Raw genomic sequence first — 23,264 nt, forward strand, 5'->3', positions numbered from 1 at the left:
CTTCGCAGTCTTCTCACCTGAGAGCCGCTGCCTAGATTCGCGCGGGCAGCGTGACCTCTGTCCTTGCCTGGCCCCGCGGGGTCTCTAGGACACCCGGGACTTCGCAGGATGCGCGAGCCCGCCCTACCCTCCAAGCCCAGACCCCAGGGCGTGAGAAGGAGAAGTCCCTGTGAGGATCTACGTCAAGGAGATCTTCTGCAGCGGCCTCAGTAAGCGCAGGTCGGGATTGTTGAGCCGAGGAGTCCGGTTCCAAAAGCTGGGGTTCAGCCTCCCAAACGGGTTGACGGCTTTGGAGGAAGCTGAGCCAGTCAGGAGGCGGGTAGGCAACGGTGGCCGAGCGTACCTCGTTCAACAGATGCCTGGGGGATGGGGAGCCTTGAGGAGGGGGCCTAAGGGGGAGCGTACCCCGCCTCCCAGCACCCCGGCCGGGCCCGTAGTACAGCTTTAAAATCCTGCGAAGTTTGTCATAGGACAGCCTCACCACGCATGCGCATAGGCAAAGTTGACTTTTTTCCTCCCCCCCCCCCCACCTCCACCCCTTTTGCTTCTCCAGCCGCGTTTGGTTCTGCAACTTTGAAAAAATATATATCTATTTTTTCGCTGAGAAAACCGAGGGAAAGAGGAGTCTGGGGAGAGGGAGGGAGAAAGTGAGGGAGCTGGCCAGGAGGGCCGGGGGGCGGGGGGGCGCGCGGTGCCCAGGCCGGGGCGGTCAGCGTGCGGGGCGCCGCGTCGCGTGGAAAGCTGCTGCAGGCTCGGAGGCGCCGCCCCCGCCGTCCGGAGCCCGGTTCGCGCGGCCGCTGCCTCGGGAGCTCCTTCCGCCGCCTCCGCCGGGCCCCACGACCGCCCCTCGGACCCCAGCCGCCACCGGGGAGGTGGGCAGCCTCGGCCGCCATGGACCTCTGGAGCTGAGTCGCCGCCGCGGAGCTCCACGCCCGCCGTCCCCTCGCTCTGCTCGCCCGGAGAGGCGGGGGGTGGAGAGAGGAAGGTTAACCCGAAGAAAGAAAGAAGGGGACCAGAAGGGGGAGGCCAGCGTTCCCCACGGGGTAGCTGTCCATCAGCGGCTCGAGCCACCAAGCGGCGGAAAGTTCAGGCCCGACTTGAACCCAGTTTTGCGCCCGATTTTTTTTTTTTTTTTCTAGACCCTAAAATGAAAGGACAAAATCTGGCGCTGACTCTTGGAGTTCTGATGGCGACTTGTGCGATTCCAGCGGCATGTCCCGGAGAAAAAGCCACGCGTGCCTGATTGTTCTGTGGCCCCAAAGCTGCTGTGTGTGTCTGTGTGTGCACGCGTGTCTGCGTGCGTGTGTGTGTGTGTGTGTGTGTGTGTGTGTGTGTGTGAGCCTTGTCGGCGTGTGTACACAGACGTCCACTAACTAACTCGGCTGCAGCAGCAGCCCCTGGAAGCAGACGTTTCGGCCACAGACCCGGAGAGGAGGAGCTGACGACCAGGAGGCGTGAGCCGCCAGGAGTCTGCAGAATTCCTGGTGTGAATGAACTGGGGGCACCTTGGGCACAGGGCTCGCCTCCCCCCCTTCCCCGCCTCGGGCCACGGTTGAGTAGTGGGGCATTTTTTTTTCACCTTCTTGTGAAGAATTTTTTTTTTTTTTATTATTTGTTGTAAAGTCTTTTGCACAATCACGCCCACATTTGGGGTTGGAAAGCCCTAATTACCGCCGTCGCTGATGGACGTTAGAGAGGGAGCGCCTCGCCGCGGAGCAGTCGCCTGCGCGCCCTCGTCGGACCCGCGGCTCCGGCGCCGTGTCCCGGCCCGGCCCCGCGCTCGCTGCTCGCCCGCGCGCGCCGGCGCCCTCCCGGTTCCCGGGCGCATCTCCGCGCGGCCCGAGCCCGGGCGCCAGCGCTCGCTTCCGCTCCGGGGCGCTGCGCCCACCCGACGCGCCCGGGAGGACTCCGCCGCCCGGCTCTGGATCGTCGCCCCGGGCTTAACCCCGCCGCTGCGCCCGGATTCCTCGGCCGCCTTCGCTCGGGGGCGACTTCCTCTCCGCGCCCCCTCCCCCTCGCTATGAAGGTAAGTGTTCTGGACGCACCGACGCTCACTACTTTTTTTTTTTTTTTTCTTTTGAAAGTTAACTGAACTGCTTCCATCCATTCCTTCCTTTCCCCCAACTGCCTAGAGAAAGCTGAACTCCGGTATCTCTGGCCGGGATTCCTATCTCTTGGTCCCCTGCCCTGGGGGACCTGCCTCTAAGTCCTTGGAGACTTTTCGCACCGGCTCTTCTCTAAACCTTTTCAGCTATGGAGAAGAAAGAGGGCAGGAAAAATAGTTCGGGTCACGGACGGCGTTCCTTTCCACCCCGAGAACCCAGAGTGTGGTTAACTATGTGTATTTCAGCAACAGGAGAATGACTCGTTTCATCAAATATTTATCAAACGCTTACTTTACGAGCACGCGGAGGTTGTGTGGCTGGAGGTCTGGGGGGCGAGGGGATTCCTAGGTTAGGAGAAATTGCTGGGGGACCAGGGAAACCAGGGGCCACCTACCCCGGAGCAAGGCGCTCCCCACCCCCACCTCCGAGCAGGGCCGGGTTCCAGGCTGTCCAGGTCGAGTAACCCGAGCGTTCCGGCCCCTGTGCCTTTAAGAGTGCCTGGCGGGGGTCCAACGCGCACCCTGCGCGGCGAGCGGGGTCGCGTTATTAGCATTATTAGCGGCCTCTGGGTGAGCTCAGGCCCTTTACTGCGGCAGTGGGGGAGGGGAGGAGTGGCCCCAGTGGCTTTAATCCTACCCCCTGAGCGGAGTTAGCCTAGTGCTTCAGGGACTCCGGGGCCTCCGCGTAGCGAGAGCAGGCGGGGGTTAGTTTGTGAACTCGTGTTTGTTTTAATTGTCAGTTGTATGTTAAAGCCGAGTCACACACTCCGAGGGTCACCGAAAGTTCACTTTTACAAAAAAGTTAACGTTTCGTCTTGGAGTATAACTAGCAATTTTCCGAGCAACTTTTCCTCCGTCTGCCCTCCGCGTCTCAGTAACAATTTCCATTTATACTTCGTGTCTCTCGTTCCCAGTTTTCTAGAGAATAAGGTGAAAATCGGGATGAAGATGTTTCCTAAAAGCAAACAAGCTTTTTCCCTCTGAGAGGCTTTTAAGACCTTGTGCTCCGGGGCCCTGCTTTACCCTCCACGCTCTGTCCGAGACGCCGCTCCTCGCTCGTACTTTAAATGGCCAGTTCGCTCTTGGGAAGTAACTTGGGCCCCGTGATGGATGAGGTCGCACCTCCTCAGCCTCTGCCCTCCTGATATTAGCGCATGTAGCTAGATTTGGTTTCAAGACATTTTCCATCAGGGGAGGGTTTTATATTTTTTTGGGGGGGGGCGCAGGAAACATTGTCCTGAGTACCCAGCGACTGGGGAGTGGAGGAAAGTAGGGTCTAGGTGGACTCGTGGGGACCCTCCCTCTGCTCTGGGGGCTGGGGGTCGGGGGTGGGGGAGGCTGGAGATCAGTTGTTCTAAAGTCTCGGACAGGCCGGCTTTAGTTTTCGTCTCTGCGGTTCTGTTCAAGATCCTCCGAAGGAGGCCCAGCCCAAGCCCCTGGATTTTCCTCCAGCGCGCTCCTGTGCACAGGGGTGCGCTACGTGCCGGCAAAACTCGCAACTTTAGCTCGGCCTTCACAGCCGGCCGCGCGGTGCCGGCTGCCCCCTGTTGGCCATCTGGAAGTAGGGCCCCTCTCGCTCCCCTTCCTCCAGCCGGCATCCCTGGCAACCAGTGAGTCCCTCTACTCCCCTTGCGAGCCCTGGGACGCCCTCCGCCAGGGGACTGTCTGTGTTGCGCGGAGCTGTAAAGGGGAAAGGGCCCTAGGTGTAACCCAGCAAAGGGGCCTCGGGCGATTGGACGAAGGAGGCCGACTCTTTCTGGTCACAGGAGAGGGAGTGTCACCTTAGGAGGCCTCGGGTGTGGCCTGGGTTGTCCCCTCTCACCTCCGCTTCTTCATCTATTAAAAACAAAAACAAAAAAATTCCAGTGACTTCGTCTGCAAACTTCGCCTCTGTAAAGATTGGGGACTGAGCTAATCTTTAATTTCTCTATCCTTCTCGGGTACAAACCTCGGTTTGGGGCAGGAGAGTCTGTGCTGAGTTAGGGGTGGTAGTTGCGTGTTGGTCCTGGAGAGCCCTGGGGACCACCGCCGAGCCTCTGGAAAAGGAGAATCGAGCTAGAGGGGTGTCTCCTGGATTGTCACTGTTCTCCGACCTTTTGACGACTCTAGGTCACTCAGGAGCTACTCGGGTTCCTCGCCCGACTGCGGCGCCAGACAACTTCTGGCGTGTCTCATTGGCTGTTCCTGCCCGCTGCACACGCACAGGCCGTGCCCACGCGTATTCCTGGCGTGGGGCAGCTATAGCTCAGCCGGGCCCAGGCCGGAGCGGTGGGGAGCGACGCTTCCTTTGTCTACTCCCCTTTAAGCAGGCAGCCTACTGGCCGTTTCTCCAGCGTCTTCTCTCGGCCGCTTTGGTTTGTTTGTTTTTGTTTTTTGTTTTTTGGAAGTCGAGGAACCAAGTTTGTGCCTGCAACCGAGTTTCCTTTCCTCAGCTTTCTCCGTCCTTCCGCTTGGTTCAGAGGAAGAGCGGACTGGGGACTCAGTGCACTTTCCACTCCTTCGGGGACGGAGCCCCGCCACCGGGAGCCTAGGTCACTCTGCTTCCGCCTAGTTGGCATCTCTCACCGCGTCCACTCCCAGGCTTGGGCCCTAAATGCAGAACCTAGCAAAAGGAAATGACCAGACAGTGAGGTAGGGCCACGGCCGTGCCTCCCGCCCCGCTCCCGCCCCCAAAGAGACTGCCTGGCGTCTTTGGTGTTCACCTTTGGGGACGGCCTGTCTCTGCACTCGGGAGCTGGCCGCCTCACCTCGAGCCGGGGCGTCCTCCTTCCCCCACCAGCTCCCCTCTCCCTCGCGCTGGCACCTTAGAGTAGCACTCCAGCCTCCGTCTGGCCCGTGGGCAAGCGGCAGCGTCGTCGCCGGCCGCTTTGGCTTCGAGACCTGCGGACGCGGCTCCTTCACCCCGCTCACCCCTGCGCGGCGCCTCTTTAACGCCCGCAGCCTCCTCCGCAGGCGCGAGGAAGATGCTCCGTCCGCGCGGCCGGCCGTCCTGAGCCCCCGCGGGGAAGCAGCCGGCTGGGTCTCCGGGTAATCCCGACCAGAACTTTAGTTTTAGCCCCGCTGCGGCGGGCCCCCGACAGTTCTCCTTCCGCGCGGCCTTCCCCGCTGCCGACCCCTCGTAAACCCAACCGGGCGGATGCTCTACCGTCTAGAGCGGAGGTGTTCGTTAGCGAGTTCGCTGTGACTTCCTTGAGGCGTTGGAGTTGGCGGGGCTGCGACAGACTGGAGAGGGAAGAAAACCGAGGTGTTTCCAGGCAGGGGGTGCGAGGCAGACCCTGCTCTCGGGCTCTCCCCGTCGATCGCCCTGGGACACCCCTGTTCGGAAACCACCCGAGAAGACCGGAGCTGAGGAGAGCGGGCGGCTCCACCAGCGGTTGGCCGGGGTCCTAGGAACCGGTGGATCTGCCCCGGGGGGCGTCGGGCCGGGAAGAGGGTTCGGTTTGTGTGGTTTCGGCTCTAACAAAGAGATTCCCTGTAATCCGCCGAATCTGTTATCAATTTCTCCACCACCCGCGCCCCGCCCCGCGTGCCCCGCGCGCCCCGCCCGCCGTGGAGCTCCCAAAGTGAGGGAGGCCCGCCGCGACCCGGGAGCCGGAGCCCCTCGGAACGTGGGTGTCTGTGCACACGTGTGTGTAAGTGTACACGAGGGGGGGGTGTGGACGCGTGTTGGCGCGCGCGCGCGCGCTCACGGTAGTGTAGGGTTCAGCCTTCCACTGGGGACTCCAGGCTTTGCAAGCCCGGGCCTCGCGCAAAGAAAGACCCTGGAAGCCCACCCCTCCCCTGGAGGAAACTTGACACTTGAGGCGGGGGTAGGGAAGGAGACGGAACCTTCCTTCCCTCTCCTGGACCGGGGGAACTCCAGATTTCCACTCTCCGGTTCCAGCTTGGCGCTGCTTTGGGGGCGACCCGGCCGGGGCTCGGAGCACTGGGAAGCGCGCATAAGCATTTCCTCTACCAGGAGCCCGGAGGTCTCCAAGCCAAAGGGGTGACTCAGGAGGGCAAGCTACCGCGTGCCCCGGGGCCCCTTAGCGTTTCTACGGCCGGCAGGGTCCCCTTCACCCCCTTTCCGAGCCGGTCTCGGCGGGGCCTTCGTCTGGAGGAGGTTCGCCTCTCTTGCCTTTCCAAAGGAAGGGGCTCCCTCGGGGGCCGCGGGCATCACCCAGTTACCATTATCAGAAACCTGCTCCTCCTCCCCGCACTCCTCTCTCTCCGCCGCCGCCTGCAGGTGGAAGAGTCACCAGTGGGAGCAGCCACAGACATTTCTGCCCCCAGATACCTCCGGGAAGGAAACTTCTCCACTCGGCTTCCTGCGCCCTGGCGGCCAGGGAAACTGCTGGTGCTTAGGAGTTGGATCCTCTAGGGGACCTGTTGCCTCGGCCCATTTGCCAACCTTTTGGAACAAAGTGAACTGAGCCCGGCTTGGGCCAGAGAGGCAGGGTGGCAGTGTACTTCAAGACACGGCTCTCAGTGATGGATGAAAACATGGGGGACAGTTCCAGGAGAAACACCAGGCCCTCTGTGGTCTCGACACCCTCCCCCCGCCCTCAGCAGCTGTTGGACGTGGGGCTCAGGGGGAGAGTAAAAAGTCAGAATAATGGGGTTCGAGGGAGGGGAAGGGCAGGGGAAAGAGCCTCTTCTCTAAGAACTGAAGCCGGACCCTTTTTCCTACGCGGGACCTATCCCTCTGCTCGGAGTGAAAGGCGGCGGCTGGCAGGAGGAGGCAGGCTTTCCGGATTCCCTAGGGTGGAAGACCGGACCTCTCTTCCCATTCATTACCCCCAACTCCATCTCCTCCCCGCCCCAGACTGGCTGCAGCAGATCCTAAAGGAAACCCGGGCTTCTCTTCCCCATCTGGAAGTAGCTTTCCCCAAATCGGCCCCGTAAACTGATTATGAAACATACGATGTTAATTCGGAGCTGCATTTCCCAGCTGGGCACTCGCGCGCGCGCTGGTCCCTGGGGCCTCGCCCCCACCCCCTGCCCTTCCCTCCCGCGTCCTGCCCCCACCCCCACCCCCGCGCCGGCCACCCCGCCTCCTCCGCAGCCTCCGGCAGTGCGCTCCACTCGCCTTCGCGCTCCTCTCGCCCATGGAATTAATTCTGGCTCCACTTGTTGCTTCGGCCCAGGTCCGGGAGAAGACGAGGGTGGCGGCGGGTTCCCGAGTGAATTCCCTAGGAGGGACCGAGCGCGGCGGGAAACTAGAGGGAAGCAAGGGGTTGCGGGACTGGAAGTCGCAGGAAGCCTGACACCCGGGCTTTGACTCCACAGCTTTGAGACATGTTTGTAATTGCTGGCGTGTCCCGCGCGCAGAATCCCAGCGAAATAAGATTTCCTGGTGAGGTTGCGTGGGTGGATTAATTTGGAAAAAGAAACTGCCTTATATCTTGCCATCAAAAAAAAAAAAAAAAAAAACTTACGGAGGAGAAGGGCAGTCAATCAACAGTAAACTTAAGAGACTTCGGATGTTTCCGTTGTTAAAACTTGTATGCTTGAAAATTATCTGAAGGCAATAAACATCTGCTCCTTTCTTCCCTCTCCAGAAGCCCACTGGAATATTAACCCCGGGAGTGGCTTTGGGGACGGCTGGAGGTGCCATGTCTTCCAAGTTCTTCCTAATGGCTTTGGCCACATTTTTCTCCTTCGCCCAGGTTGTAATAGAAGCTAACTCTTGGTGGTAAGTTGATTCTGTGTGCCTGTTCTTTCCTTTTTAAAAAGTACACTTGCATTATGCTACAGTGTTGGAAGTTGGAGAGTGAACACGGGAACAGTTACAGTTACTAATATAGATGCGGATGTTTTCTATGTGCCTTTGAAATATGAATTTCCATGTAAGCTGTTAATTTTGTAAATTATATACTCGGTTCCACGGAGGAACCCGAATATATAAATCTCAGCCCTCTTCTTTGAGGTCCTTGTTGAGGCATGGACTTGGAGTCGTGCATCACATAATAAGAGGGAAATGTACCTCTCTAATAATTGTAAGCCTATCTATAGAGTTTACCTTTTGCCAGGTTATTAATCCACAGTGTCTTAGGTAGCAGAGTCCTAGAGAGAGCTAAACCCGAGTCGAGAAAGTATTTGCACTTGAAATTGGATCAAAAAGAGGTGAACTTGATAGTCCGATGTCCCTAAATGAGGGTTTCTCTCTGGACTGCAGTATATCCAGGGGAATTGTATGTGAATTGTGTGAGTTCTGGATATTTTCTCCCTGGTAAAAGAATAGCGTTTTTTTTTTTTGTTTGTTTGTTTTTTTTTTTTTTTTTTTTTAAAGTCTGTCAAATGTGACTTTTTGTCACTGGATTTCCTGCCTTGGATCCTTCATGTTCACATAAGGATCTCTTTGAATGTGTCTGAAAACGGGATTTTCGACAGTCAGTATAGACATTCCTCTGTACTTCCATTCATGGAAGGTACCTCCGCCTCCCACTATTTAATTGTCTCTACTTCTGATGCTCCTGGATTTTTGAAGCGATCTGACCACTTTGTGGCCACCTAGTCACTGTCTCTAAAGTCTGTGGCCAGTCCCTGGAAACCTCCGTTTCCCCCTTTTCTCAGGGAATCTCGGAAATATTGGTTCAGGTATGTGGTGACTGGCAAAGAAGGCAGTGAAAACACTAACTGAGGGAGCCAGATGGCCGGGTGAGGACCACACAATACCTCTGTTTTCTGCAGAGCTTAAACAGAGGAGTTCTATGAAGCCCTTCTCATACTTTGTCATGTGGACAAACCGAAGAGAAAAGGCATCTGTATGCCCCAAGTGCTGTAGCGCTGACACGCTTCTGGGGAGGGGGAAGCTACCTCGAGGGTTCACGTAAATCTTGAGTGCACATCTCCCTCCCCTTTGCAGGTCGCTAGGTCTGAATAACCCCGTTCAGATGTCAGAAGTATATATCATAGGCGCACAGCCTCTCTGCAGCCAACTGGCAGGCCTTTCTCAAGGACAGAAGAAACTCTGTCACTTGTATCAGGACCATATGCAGTACATTGGAGAAGGTGCGAAGACAGGCATCAAGGAATGCCAGTACCAGTTTCGGCATCGGAGGTGGAACTGCAGCACCGTGGACAACACCTCTGTCTTTGGCAGGGTGATGCAAATAGGTAAGAAAGCGCTTGTGACGGGCATCAACTTTGTCCTGCACTGGCCTTTATGTTTGCCTGAGTGCTTTGGTGAGGCGTCCACTTTTTACAGTTTGGGTGATGGCTTGAGGATTTTTGTCACTATCCAGAATGGTATTAATTCTGATCCCCACCTCAGATTGTTAATTTCTAAGTTCTTGAACCAAATCAGGAGGGCACTATCACAGATGCCATCATTGCCTGGAACACTTAATTTCTGTAAAATGCGTTTTATTTAAAGCAGAAGCAGGATACTGTCTTTGATTTATCAAAAGGAGATGGGGGAAAACTAAGACATTTAAACCCTTTTAAATCTAAAAACCCTTCTGATGGTTATAAGTGTCTTAAGCCACAATCTAAATGGCCCAAGTTGTCATCTTTCAGAACGCTGGCAGTGCTGGCAGTAAGGTTTTAATTTTCCTAATATAGACATTTCCTGAGGCAACAGAGATATATAAAGTTAAAAACTTTATTTTTAGTCCCAGAAAGAATTTTAATAAGAAGTGATACAATTTATGTGTGTGATTTTTGACAATCGGCAGAAAAATACACACTTGGGCTTTCAACCAGCTTTGAAGTAACAGTTTTAAGTGTTTTGCTTACAGCTTGAGTTTTAATTTTAAATATGTTGAACTTGTTGCTCCATGCAGGGAGGAGATAGAATTTAAATTGGATGAAAAGTAAAAAAAATTAGAAGTTCAGTTTTCCTGTGGTTCTCTGCAATAGTCTAGGATTCTATTTGACAGATGGGCCCTGTGTGTTTTCTGGTGTGAATGTTTTAGGTCTTTTTAGTTTTATGCAAACAAGCCCTTATAATTAATATGACTGCAGTGACTCCAAAGGTAAGAGTCAATTTATCAAGGCAATTAACTGTTTATACTGACTGGAGAGAAAAAAAGATGGCTTAATATCCATCACAGATGGATAAAATACTTTTGAAAGAAAACCCTAAAAAGTGCATTCATTGAGAACAAAAAAGAGTTGTCAGTGGATGCTTGAGCCACGGAGCTTCATAAACTAAACTAACACAGGTTTAGAAGCCATGCTAGTGGGAGAACAGCCTGTAGCCCCAGCCTGCAGGGTTCATGGGGCTTTGTCCCTTCTGTCAATGATTAAAATGTGCTAATGTATATTCTGGGGTCAGCCTGGAGGAGCAAGCCTCAGGAACCAGGAATGGTCCCTGGATTTAGGCTGTCTTAAGGTACCCAAGTGAGGACCTAGTGGAGACTTATTTTTGTCTTATGACACTTCAAGAGAGGAGTTAAAACCTTCTAAACTCTATGGAGATGTTCCTTATATGCATCTCAGCTGCCTCTTAGGCCATGGGACAGGACAGGAGTTCGAAAAAGCCAGAGGAAGATGACAGTTGGAAGTGTTTTTACTGTGAATTCGCTTGGACACAGCTTTGAATTAACATCCTTTCCTGATTCTCTGGCAAGAGTCTACTCAATAAGCTCCCAATTGCTGAGTGAACCTGAGCCCTGCAGAAGATTTATTTCAAATGTGGCCCAAGATGCAAAGTGCTTGTCTGTCTCCTCAAGGCCTGGTTAGAACACTCACTCCAAAGGCTTGTTTCTAGTTGTCCCTTGCAAGGACCCTCTTGGGTCCTTGGCTGTGTAGTACTCCATGGTAGATATTGGGTGATGGGGCTTGCATGAGTCCCACAGCCTGGTGGTGGGAGAGTGACCAGTGCTGTGAGCTGGTCATCTGATGCCCCAGGTGCCTCTTCACTGGCCAGAGGCTCCAAAGCACCTGGTTGTTCCAGAGCAGAAAGCCACCTGGTAAATTGGGTGTGACTCTCAAGAGGTCTTTTTATTTTGTTTTTTATTTTTCTTACTACTTGAAAGGAGAAAGAGAGTAGGAAAATTAGAATGATTTTTTTTTTTTAGGTGAGAAGGAACAGAGTGGAAGAATGTCTTTACTTTCTTTTTCCTAACTCAGGCTTTGCTTGAAGTCAGTGAGCTTAGGTGAAAACACCTTTGGTGCCCAAGGTGTGCCCAGCTCACTCCAAAACCCTCAGTACCCCAGAGATGTGGAGAATAACAATTGTCTGTGAGACTCTGACCCTGTGAGGGGCCAGTGTCTGAGAAGCTCCTGCCACCACCTTTGACCCCTTTCTTGGCTCATTTTTCTAAGGTGCCAGTTGCCCTGGAGGCTCTGCACACAGTCGCCTCCTGAAGGGTCCGGGCTTCATTTTGGAAACATTCTCATTTTTCATCATGTTCCCCTTTCCTTCCAGCTTTTGTCTCTCTCTTGTCTTTGTTTCTACACTGTGAAAAGATGTCAGGAAGGCACCATTTTTAAGTGATGTGAGGATCCAAGTCAGCATAGATTTCATGCAGAGGGAGACTTAGCCAAATGAGCAAGCAGGATGACTAGACAGACTCACAGACCACCGGCCGAAGAGCACTTTTCAAGCCGATGTTTTTCCACAGTCAACAATTAGCTTAGAGATTCCTACCAGGTTTTGTGTTCTGGATGAAAGTGGAGTTGATTGAGCTAGACCTATGAGAAAAAGCTGTGTGATTTGTGTCTTGCATAAAAGCCCTTTATGCTCTGTGTACTTAAAAGGACAGTGTCTCACCCCCCTCTGTCCTCACAGGGGCATTTTATCTCTTCTTCCCCTACGCACAACGCTTTTATTCCACAGCTCTCAGGTCCGGGCCACAGCATTTTCTGTATTATCAGTGTTAATCTTCAGATAACTCCCTCCAATCTGTCTGCTCTCCTCATTTATTTCCGCTCCCCGATGTATGTACTCTGCTGTCTAATTTGAACTAGGCAGATGTAAAGCCCCATTGGAGCTTTCTGGTTGGAGCCTCCTGCCAACCACCAGCATACTCCTGAAGTTATTCATTTTTTTAAGTGTTGGAGGGAAGAGTTTGTGTGACTTGAAGCTATGGTTCTTCCCAGGGATCACAAATGGCCCCAGTGAGCTGTAAGACAGGCTTATTCCTGGAGAGGGAGAGCACCAGGAGTCCCCAGGACCATCCCTCGTGGTTAGACCTTCTCCTTGGGGCTGGCTGGGTCCTGCTGATATCATCTGTCTTTGTGCTGCCTCTGCTCCATAGAGATTGCTAACAAGCTTTCTAAATGTCTGAGAAACTCAGTCTGGTATAGGGAATTACAGCATCAGAAGGGACCTTTATTTCGTGAGCATCAATTTCAATACCCTTATTTTACAGTTGATTTTGAAAGTGAGGCCCCATCTTTCCCCCCAAACCCAGGCCCAGCTCCACCCAGCTGGCTGAATGTTAACCCCTTCTTTCTCACAGTGCAGATGTTTATCAAATTGCTTCTTGTCACATGTAGAAAAGTGTCTGTGTGCAAGTAGAGCTTATGCTAGTCTCTATCAATAGGGCTCCTATGAGTGTTTTATAGGGAGATAATCTTTACCAGTTTGAGGAAAGAACACTTTCTACTCCCCTCCCCACCCCCTTTCCCTAGGTCTGTTTGCTTTTCCTCTCTGTTGGCATCTCACCAGTGTGAGGCAAAGGCTATGGGTAGGGATGTAGGGCAGGAGAGTCTGGAAGTGAGGGATAATATTAGATGAGGTACTGAGAGCAATCTGGCTCATTCTCAAATGAGAAATTTCAGGGCAGTGTTAGAACTGTTGAACGGGGTGGTAAAGACTGAAGAACCCATGTGAGGGGAGAGATAGTTAGAGCTGCAGAAGGAGGGTGCTGGGCAAAAATCATCTGTGGCCCCAGGCAATGTCCCGCTGGGGCTGGGGGCCTGAGATTCACAGAGGCTTCTAAGCCTAGCGGGTTATGTTCTGTTCAAGATGAAAATAATATCAACACTAGAAACAGAGTAAAAATGTCTAGCCCAGTTCTGAGCTGTCCCTCAATGACTTCTTTCTTGTACAGTTTTGGAAATAAGTTGTTTTGGAGTATTTTGAAAAGGGGTTAGTGAAAATCAATTTAGCAATGCTGAAGTCCTGACTGGGCTCTGAAATGTCCCAGCAGAAGCAGGTACCTGCCTCTCCTTTACCAAATAACCCAGCTTCCCTATGTGTTGAGGCTCCCACTTCTGGGGGGGGGGAGAGGGGTGCTGTCCAGGTTTTTCTGGCCCTCAGTAGGCCTGAGAACTGTTTACTTTTAACAAGTGGTTTCCTCAACCCCACAACTGGGTCCAAGGCCTGATGTGGTGAGGTCCTCCACCTCCCCAAGGATTGGTGAGTGTTGGTGCTCTCCCTGCCTTCTCCAGCCTGCACAGGCCAGTGTGTTGGAGGCCTTAGTGCCCCCCGCCCGCCACGCGCACGCGCACGCACAATCTAGTGACCCTCCATCCTTGCCCGCAGGCAGCCGAGAGACAGCCTTCACGTACGCTGTGAGCGCAGCCGGTGTAGTGAACGCCATGAGCCGAGCATGCCGGGAGGGCGAGCTATCCACCTGTGGCTGCAGCAGAGCTGCGCGCCCAAAGGACCTGCCTCGGGACTGGCTGTGGGGCGGCTGCGGGGACAACATCGACTATGGGTATCGTTTCGCCAAGGAATTTGTGGACGCGCGAGAACGAGAAAGAATCCATGCCAAGGGCTCCTATGAGAGCGCTCGCATCCTCATGAACCTGCACAACAATGAAGCAGGCCGCAGGGTGAGTGCCAGGGTCCCCCTGCCACCACCAACCCCCCATGACCGCCTACTCCCAGCCCGACCCCCCCCCCCCCCCCACCGCGCGCTCCTCTGGGTCCTTCCTGGGTCTCTCAGGGATGTCCATACTTTGGGGCTCTGTGTACACTTGGCTTCCCTCATCTTCCTCTGCCTCAGTTGCTTTCCAGGGCTCTTTGTTCTCTCTCTCTCTCTCTCTCCTTCCTTCCCTCCCCTCCCCCCTCCCCTTTCCCCCTCTCTTCTTTCTTTCTTTCTTTCTTTCTTTCTTTCTTTCTTCCTTCCTTCCTTCCTTCCTTTCTCTCTCTCTCTCTCTCTCTCTCTCTCTCTCTCTCTCTCTTTCTTTTTCAAGACAGGGTTTCTCTGTGTAGCCCTGGCTGTCCTGGAATTCGATTTGTAAACCAGGCTGGCCTCCAACTCAGAGATTCACCTGCTTCTGCCTCCCCAGTGAGTGCTGGGATTACAGGTTTGTTTTTCCCTAAGGTCACTTTCTTTGTCAGGGGCTTCTTTGGAAGAAAGGCACACATTCAGGAAACCCTGCCCCTCCAGGGGGCTAAATGATCCCATTGATGAACCCTGGGTCTTGGAGCTCCAGCTGTTTTCTGAGAACTAGGTTGTGTGCCTTTTTATCTGATCCCCACCAATGGGTAGCAGAGGTCACCCATTTGGGCCTGGGTTTCAGTTTGGGGAAAGCAATGAGCAAGGTCTCACCTCAGCTTTGGATGCTCTTCTTTTTCTGTCTGTCTTCTGGTGTTATATAGCAGACCTGATGGGCTGAGAGCATTTCCAATGGGCCTTCTTAAGGGAAAGGAAAGAAGTTTTAGCAGTTTGGCATTTCTTAAGTCTGACCAGCGGGCCAATCCAGGGTGGCTCTTGAGAGAAGAGAAACTGACAATCTGTCCCCAGCCTTCCTGAGCCTCTCCTGGTTTCCGCTCTTTCCTTTCCCTGTTGGGCATATGAAAAGCTACTCCAAGATATTTTAAAAGACCCTTTTTTCCCCCTGCGGTTAAACACATGGCACTTTATGGCTGCTTTAAAATGAAGGGGTGAAAATGTTTCTTAACTTTGGCAGCATTGAAAACCAGGGCCATTATTTTTTCACAGAACCCAAGGTAGGTGCCAGGAACTTTCTGGTCAGAGATTTCACTCTTCTGTATTTTGGGGTGAGGAAAAAGGAAGATAATCACAGAGTAGACCACAGAGGACTGGAAGGAGCCTCAGAATGCTCTGGCCCCACACCCTCATCTTACAGATTGGGAAACTGAGGCCAAGAGAACCACTTAGTGGCCGCTGAAGAAAAGCAGTGGATCTGTGTTACAAGCCTCAGTTAACTTGCTTTAAACACGTGTCTCTGAACTTAGGGATGAAAAGGTACGGAGCGACTACAGGAGATGCTGGTTTAAAGTCAGGCCCTTCTCTCTTAGTTTCTGAGCCTCAGTTTCCACATTTCCTCACCTTCCAGTGGCCATGGTAAAGACTCCCACTTGGAGCCATTGTGAGGACTAAGTGATGGCAGGTATTTGGGTACACCATAAGAAATCTGACCCACAACAATGTTTCCTTTGCTTCAATCTCAGGTTTTAGCCTAAGGTCAGCCAGTAGGCAGGACTTGATAAATAATAGGTTAATTATTAAACACCACAGAATAATAGGGCATGGGGAAGTCAAAGATCATGGAGATAACTCCAGCTAACTTCTTCTCAGCGTGGATATTAAACATCTGAGAGTGTCAGGGGAGGGCTGAGTACAATGAGATTTTGCTTCTGCTTCCCTGAGGAGGCAGGTGATTGCTAGGGAGAAAATCCAGCATGTGTCCCCTCAGGCCATCCACCTCAGGGACTGTACCTCTTTTTAGGTTGTGGTTGTCCTACAGGGGGAAGCATCAGCTCTGTTCTGTGGAAGCCCCTGAGAGCCCATTCCCAGGTTCCCACCTTCTGGCATCATTCCCCTCTGTATTAGATCTGACTGGTACATCCAACTAGATCTGCCTCAGGCCACTTGGAACTTCCTGACCACTTCTTTCCTAGAGAGAAATCCTGAGGGGCTTTTCCACTGTCAGGAGAGGGTCAAGCATTTCCAAATGGTGAGAGGGACCCCCCGAGAAGTTGAGAAATGCCTTTGCTATTTTTGATACTTGCATCTTTAAATGTGTCATTTATTTGGTTTTGACCTATCATGGCCACAATGAGCTAAAGGAAGGATCTTGGTTAGAAAGGTACACAGGAACCAGCTCTTCTCCAAGGTGGGGGTTGTACACTATGCCAGGAAATCATATGAACATTTCCGTAGGGCATTAGCTTTTGGTTTTCCTTAAAAGGGAGCAAAGGTTAAATATATTTGCAAAACCTTCCTCAGACTGGAAGTCTTTATGGCAAGAGAGTATACTGGCCCCTATTAAAAGAAAGTTCCTATGAGTCCTTGGAGGAGGAAGGTAGTTGTTTGGGCAGAAGCAGCTCCAGCTCTGGACAGGCCCTGGCTAGCACTGCCACACCATGATGACTCTGGAAGGTCGCTGGCATGAGAAACTGTGGGAAGTCAGGGCTATAAATAGGCAACCACCACCTCCCAGACTGCTGGGCACAGTGCTGTCGGGCCAGACCTATGAGCATTGCTCCTGGGAGGCCTGAGGTGACTGGGCAAAAACCCAGGGCCATGGCCCCATCACCCTGGAGAAAGACCAGGTTTACTGGGTGGATTTGGAATGCCAAGTGCTTCCCTGCCTCCGTCAATTTTATCCTCCTGACCGTGGTAGGTTCCACAGTTGGTACTATCCACAGGTGGCAAATAGGCTGAAAAGAGGGCAGCCAGTTGCTTAAGTTCAAGGGCAGAGTCAGACATCCTGTGTCCATGGCTGCAAGGTGGTCCTTGAGACCTAGGGTGGGATAGGACAGAGCAGGGACTGTAGAGGGAATAGCGATGGGATGGGCATGACTGAATCCCAGACCAAATTCCCCCTACTACCTGGCTGTGCGGCCTGCGTGAGAGCCCTTGCCATGTCACCATGCTATCATCCACTTCAGCACATGCTACAAAGCTGCCAGTGTCACTGGATGAGATCACAGGTGTCCGAGCTGCCCTGACAGTGGAGGGACACTGCAATATGGTAGGATGGGTGAAGACTGAAACCCTGGTGACCCTGGGGATGGATCCCTTCCCAGCTTAGCACGCACCAAGCCATTGAACACGAGCTTGGTGTCTTACTGGCAGGGCTGGGATCCTGGCACTCCCCACTTTCCAGTGTTTGGGCAGGAACTCCTCTCTCCAGGCCTCCATTCCCTTCTCTGTGAAGAGAAGGATAACAGCACAGCCCTCAGAGGCTTGGGTGTGGGTCTGCATTCAGGGAAGACAGGCAAAGAAAGTTTTCATTGTACTGCTAAAAGTGGAGGTCACTGGATTTTTTTTTTTTCTTTTCCCATCTGAATGTGATAGCTGTAGATGGAATGATGCAAACCAGGGAGTTGTAGAGTTTCAAAGAAAGCAACGCAATATTTCTAGAGGTGAGGCATGAAGACTCGACACAGCCCCTGATTCTGCCAAGGGACATGGCTGCCTCTAGAAAGTGAAGAACAGCTTTGTTCACCTTGCGAATGCCTGCACCGCAGCCCCTCCAGGGAATTGCGTTGTTGTAACCTTCCCCTTTTCCTCCCACAGACAGTATACAACCTGGCAGATGTAGCCTGTAAGTGCCATGGAGTGTCTGGCTCGTGTAGCCTCAAGACATGCTGGCTGCAGCTGGCGGACTTCCGGAAGGTGGGCGATGCCCTCAAGGAGAAGTACGACAGTGCGGCAGCCATGAGGCTGAACAGCCGAGGGAAGCTGGTGCAGGTCAACAGCCGCTTCAACTCCCCGACCACGCAGGACCTGGTCTATATCGACCCCAGCCCGGACTACTGCGTACGCAACGAGAGCACGGGCTCGCTGGGCACACAGGGACGTCTGTGCAACAAGACCTCAGAAGGCATGGACGGCTGCGAGCTCATGTGCTGTGGTCGTGGCTACGACCAGTTTAAGACAGTGCAGACCGAACGCTGTCATTGCAAGTTTCACTGGTGCTGCTATGTCAAGTGCAAGAAGTGCACAGAGGTCGTGGATCAGTTCGTGTGCAAATAGTGGAGTGCCCGCCCGTCCGTCACCCAGCTCCACTCCCAGGACCCACTTATTTATAGAAAGTACAGTGCTTCTGGTTCTTTTTATCCCCCCCCCCCAAGGAATTGCAGCCGGAACCATATAGTTTTTCTGTTACCATCTAGGAACTCTGTGGGTTTTTATTAATATTATAATTAATGTTTGGCAATAGTGGGGGAAACTAAGAAAAATATTTATTTTGCGGATCTTTGCAAAGTTAGTATAAAACTTCTTTCTTCCGATGCTACAGGATAAAGGGGAAATAACACATGTTCGAATTTAGCTGTGCGGTTTGGGTTCACATTTAGAAGGTATAGAAACGATTTCCTTCTCAAACATGGAGTCCTAGGGGATGGTTGGTATCCAGGTGAAAGAGGTGGTGCAGACCCATGAATGACTCAGCTCCTGTGACCAAAATGGATGGCAGATGCTCCGGCCCAAGACAAAAGATCTTAAATATAGATGTGTTAAATATACATATATGCCAGAAATATAGAATATGAGACACTCCCCATTCCAGAGGTTATATGCCTGCTTTTTGTATTTTTAGGAGGACCTTAAAAACCTCATATCTTCATAGGCAGGCATATCAGGAATGTTACTATATCCCATCTACAGATATTCCATTTATGGACATGTCATTTTCTAACAGTTCAGGAAACTTGGGGAGCTGGTGGGCTGGGGGAGGAAAGTCCCCAGGAATTAGAAAACTTGAAATTTCCTACATCAAAGACATAACCTTATGGTGTTAGCCCAGCTTGTTCTGAATATCAGACTTTATTCTGACTCAAAAAAAAAAAAAAACAAAAACAAAAGAAAAAAACGTTTTGAAAGCCATCTTATTTTCTCAAAAATGAAAAATTACCGTGAATCCCATTTGCAGACCCCCTACCCGGGAAACAAGGAACTCCCATGTAGCTGAGCACTGCAGAAGGGCAGACTGCCTCACTGAGGAGACCTTGGCAGCCACCTTCCTACTTGACCCTAAGCCCTGCCTCTGGACTCTGCTGGCTGCGCTTCCAATGGCAGCTCCAGTGGGTGCTCTTTGCTTGTAGGGCAGGAAATGTCCCCGAGGAGTACAAAACCAGCTACCTGAGGTTGTTTATCCCCCAAGGCTTTTCTTTGGAGGTACAGTAACTTCATGGGTTTGGCTGATGTGACTTGGCCAGAGGAGTCCACAGAGGTGTTGCAGCTGGCTGTTTGGTTGTTCTATTCCTGTGTTGAGACTATCCATTTGTGCTTTTCCTATTATTCTGCAGGTGTACGCTAAAACTGTTCCTAGTGTACTTGAACAGTTGCATTTATAAAAGAGGGGATGTGGTTTAATGGTGCCTGATAGCTCAGTCCTTTGTACATAACATATATATAAATATACATATATAAATATAGATATAATTACATCTCAGTGCAGCCCATGACTTAGATTTACAGTTTGCTCTGGGATTATTCTGCCTGGAGTATTGTTGTCCTTCATTGCAGGCCAATTGAGATTTCTTTTTTTCCCAAAATGTTTTGAGTCTTGACATTGGCCTGCGACTTCACAGAATCCTACCCCCAACACCAGGAAGCAAGGTAGACTTTGAAGAAACATTCAGGGCTGGTGTCCTGAAATGTATGTTGGTCAGAAAGTGGCCTTTCTGCTTCCTGCCCACCCCCAGTTCTCCACCCTCTTTGGTGTTCTTCGTGGGGAGGGCACTGTGGTTTGTCACAGCTGTGGACCTTGAGAAGCTCCCAGAACCCAGGAGCACCAGCCTCACCTCCATTTGCTTACCTCATTTCTCAGTGAGGACTTGTGCCTGTCTTTCTGACAGGACTGATCCTGAAGCAAACCAGCTCACCACAGAGATAGCTAGTTTAAAATAAGGGCACCTCTATTTCAAAAGTGACATCTGCTGTGTTGTTTTCACGGCCTGATACTGTTTTTCTAAGGTTTGAAAAGATGTATGTCTCCCTTCATGGGCTTGGTAGCCTTCTGATCACCTCAGTCCTGTGGCTCTTAACTTATTGCCCAAAAATATATTCATTTCCCCTCAACTACAGTGAATCACAAGCAAAAGATCTTGAAATGGAAAAAAAAGCACTAATCTAGTTTAAAATGTCACTTTTTTGGTTTTTATTCTACAAAAACCATGAAGTACTTTTTTTTTTTTATTTGCTAAATCAGATTATGTTCTTTTTTAATGATTCATGTTTATGAGCAGAGTGGAGTTTAACAATCCTAGCTTTAAAAAACTATTTAATGTAAGATATTCTACACATCATTCAGATATTTTGTATATCCTTTATGGCTTTTATTCTGTACTTTTAATGTACATATTTCTGTCTTGTGTGATTTGTATATTTCACTGGTTTAAAAAAACATCGAAAGGCTTATGCCAATGGAAGATAGAATATAAAATAAAATGTTACTTGTATATTGGTAAGAGGTTTCAGTTGTCCTTCAGCTAATTCATGTGGAGAAATATTTTTAGGAGAAGCCACAAGAGACAGCTTAGGGCAGCAGCTACGTGTTCAAATAATAAAAGAGCAGACAATTTTTACCAAAACTGCACAATTTGGAAGCCTCAAAAGAGCTCTATATGTAATAGAAAAAAAAGTGGAATTCTCTTTTCCTATATGTTCCTTCAAATAGAGAGAGAAAGAAATCAAGCAGATGGCTTAAAGCTGGTCACAGGATTGCTCACATTCTTTTAGCATTATGCTCGCGACTTAATTGTTTTAGAGTGTGTTGCTATTGTAATATCCCAGAGATGAACCAAAAAGGCTCATGCTTTCATCCATGACCAGACTTTCAGCTTATACAGACACGTATGCATGTGTATGTGCATGTCTGTACGTGTCATTGTGTTTACCGCTGCAACTATTGTGTTTCTCTAAGTGAGTTTGCCATTGGTCTTTTGGCTATCTCTGTCCCAGTTGAAGGCAGTCTTTGTGGAAAGAAAGCAAGGGTCTGTAGAGAACAGGAACTAAAGGTTCCTGTGTGATGTGCAATTATAGAAGGCCTTCTGCTTTCTGGAAATGTAGACAAGAATCTGGCCAGGACTGTGCAGACTGATACATTAACTAGCCTTTTTCTTTTCTTTCTTTCTTTTTCTTTCTTTTTTTTTCTTTTTCTCTTTCTGGATAACCTTGTAACATATTGAAACCTTTAAAGGAAACCAAGAATGCATTATTCCACAAAGAAAAAAACACAGTAGACCAACATATAGAGTGTTTAAAATAGCATTTCTGGCCAAATTCAAACGCTTGTGGTTCTAGGAATCACATCTGTTTCAGTTTTTCTTCAGTTGTATATTGACCAGTGTTCTTTATTGCTAAAACATATACTCGATGTAGCAATGTCAGCATCTTTTTTCTTCCCATCCTGGAGTGTATTCAAGACCTTCCCAGTACAGGAACATCAATGAAACATTTATATTCAGACAGTGGCAAACAAAACCATGTCCAAAATGGTCAGTATTGGGCTCCTGGGTCAAGGCTGTGTTGTTCCAGTCCTATTTCTTTGTGCTCTTGACCTTCGGGGACTGCCACTTCCTATGACAGCAGCTGCCTGCCCACACTCTCTCTGAGGATTTTTCCAATAGCAGTTTCCAATGTGTTTTTCTGAAATGTTATTCAAGCCACTGGAACCTTCAGATAGGGCCTGAGAGCAGGATGACAGAACCGTGGACAAGAGCTGTATTAACTGATGAAAGTGATCATTAGTGAACACCACCTGTAAAAACTGTTGGGTCTGGAAATACAAGCAGAGAAAGGGGATGGCAAAGTTGCTTGCAACTTCAAGTACATATTTAATGCAAACAAGCATGAAGGCACAGCTCTAAGGCACTGTTACTGTAAAGCATACTTTAAATATTTATTTTCTTAAAGCATTTTCTCCTCATCCCTCTCTTTGTGGAGTGGTAAACAAGATACAATGTTGTGAAGGTTGAGATGATTTTTTTTAATTGCAGAGACATTTAGAGACATAAGAATTAAAACTTAAAAAAAGGGATCTTCTAATTTGCCTGTTATGGAGTTTACAACTTAAATATGATGATTTGATGATGTTTTATGTTAGGGAAACGGTTTGTTAGCCAACTTTATAAAGCAGATGTCATTAAAGGTTGGTGAGAGTCAATCTAGAAGGCTGAATAAAAGCTCTCACAGTGTTTTTAAAGAAAGGAGGGACTTACATCTTAGGCCAATTTTTATACAGTTTTCAACTTGCTGAGCTAGAAAAGAGATAAAGATTATTTATTTTTGTTCATATCTTGTACTTTTCTATTAAAATCATTTTATGAAACCCAGCATGCTCCTGTGTGTGTGTGTTTAGCAGAGAAGGGTGAGTTCATCTGAGTCTGATGTGGGCTTGGATAATGGCTTAGAACCTCCAGAAAAAAAACAAAAAAACAAAAACACTTATATTCCAGCATGAAAGCCTTTTAAGCTTGAACCTCAAGGAATCATTTTGTACATTAATGCTGGTCTTCTGATGGCCTCCAGTCAACTGTTAATTGTTCCTTTTCTTATTTGCTTTGCTGTGGCTGAGATGTAAGAATTGTGCTAGAGGATTCTCCCCTGAAGACATTTGGAATGGAGAGAAGGGCCAGAAGAAAAGCATGAGCTGAAGAGAGAAATAAAGCGTTGTTTGAGATGAAGAGCATGTGGAAACCAACTGGAATGTTCTGCTGGTTGCTTATTTCATGACACAAAGACTGTCCCTTCTTAGCTAGGGCTTCATTCACCCCGGCAGCACTGGAATTTCAGGCTGGGTGGCTGGCTCTCTGGAGTCAATCTGCCCTTTGCAGGAGTACCTGTACTTCCAGCCTCCACCTGCTGGGTGTCCACGGCCACCTCCCTTAATGGATGAAACATCAGACCATGCCCTGGGGAAAAACCTCACTCCCAGTGGGAAAATGCAGCCTTAGATGTGGGGCTGAGGTTCTGAGCGAGCGCTTGGAGAACTTGGGGTGATCAGACCACAGAGGTATGTGCTTGTGTGGGGACCCAAGAGTGAGATAAACCCCTTCTTGATGTTTCTGTGTAGACACTGGAAATCCAGCAAGCTGTCTTGGGGCTAACACTGCCCTTTGCTTTGCCACCTGGACCAGCTGAGGAATGGCTTTGTGAAGCTGAACCCCTGGTGTTGAAAATGGGAGAGTACAACTTTATTTAGTTGCTACAGTTGTTGTGCAGGGAAACCACACAAACAGGATTCTCTTACATATACATAGCACAACAAAAGTTGCCTGGGAGGGGAGTCAAGGGACTGTCTAAGCCTGCGGGTTCCTCTAAGAGGTAATGTTAATGCTTGTTCCCTGTGGGGAGGG

General features: G+C 50.4%; 1 protein-coding gene across 2 annotated transcripts; it reads left to right on the forward strand.

The window, feature by feature from the left end:
• Positions 1-1,650: 1,650 nt before the first annotated feature.
• Wnt5a (Wnt family member 5A) lies at positions 1,651-22,241 on the forward strand. Of its 2 annotated transcripts, none has more exons than XM_055612443.1 (5): positions 1,651-2,026; positions 7,645-7,778; positions 8,952-9,202; positions 13,524-13,816; positions 17,479-22,241. In XM_055612443.1, the coding sequence occupies exons 1-5, from the start codon at positions 2,021-2,023 to the stop codon at positions 17,935-17,937; spliced, it is 1,143 nt and encodes a 380-aa protein (XP_055468418.1). In that variant the 5' UTR covers positions 1,651-2,020; the 3' UTR covers positions 17,938-22,241. The 2 variants fall into 2 exon arrangements, with proteins under 2 accessions (XP_055468418.1, XP_055468417.1); XM_055612442.1 differs by lacking the exon at positions 1,651-2,026 and adding an exon at positions 7,189-7,230.
• Positions 22,242-23,264: the final 1,023 nt, after the last annotated feature.

Source organism: Psammomys obesus, unplaced genomic scaffold (genome assembly GCF_907164565.1).
Source record: "Psammomys obesus unplaced genomic scaffold, mPsaObe1.curated_primary_1811, whole genome shotgun sequence".
Classification (NCBI taxonomy): Eukaryota; Metazoa; Chordata; class Mammalia; order Rodentia; family Muridae; genus Psammomys; species Psammomys obesus.

Excerpts from the sequence above, each read along its gene's own strand:
- Wnt5a (XM_055612442.1), top strand. The coding sequence starts at position 7,192 with ATGGAATTAATTCTGGCTCCACTTGTTGCTTCGGCCCAG. Across the intron at positions 7,231-7,644 it reads CACTTGTTGCTTCGGCCCAG|AAGCCCACTGGAATATTAAC; the intron begins GTCCGGGAGAAG and ends TTCCCTCTCCAG. Across the intron at positions 9,203-13,523 it reads TGGCAGGGTGATGCAAATAG|GCAGCCGAGAGACAGCCTTC; the intron begins GTAAGAAAGCGC and ends CCTTGCCCGCAG.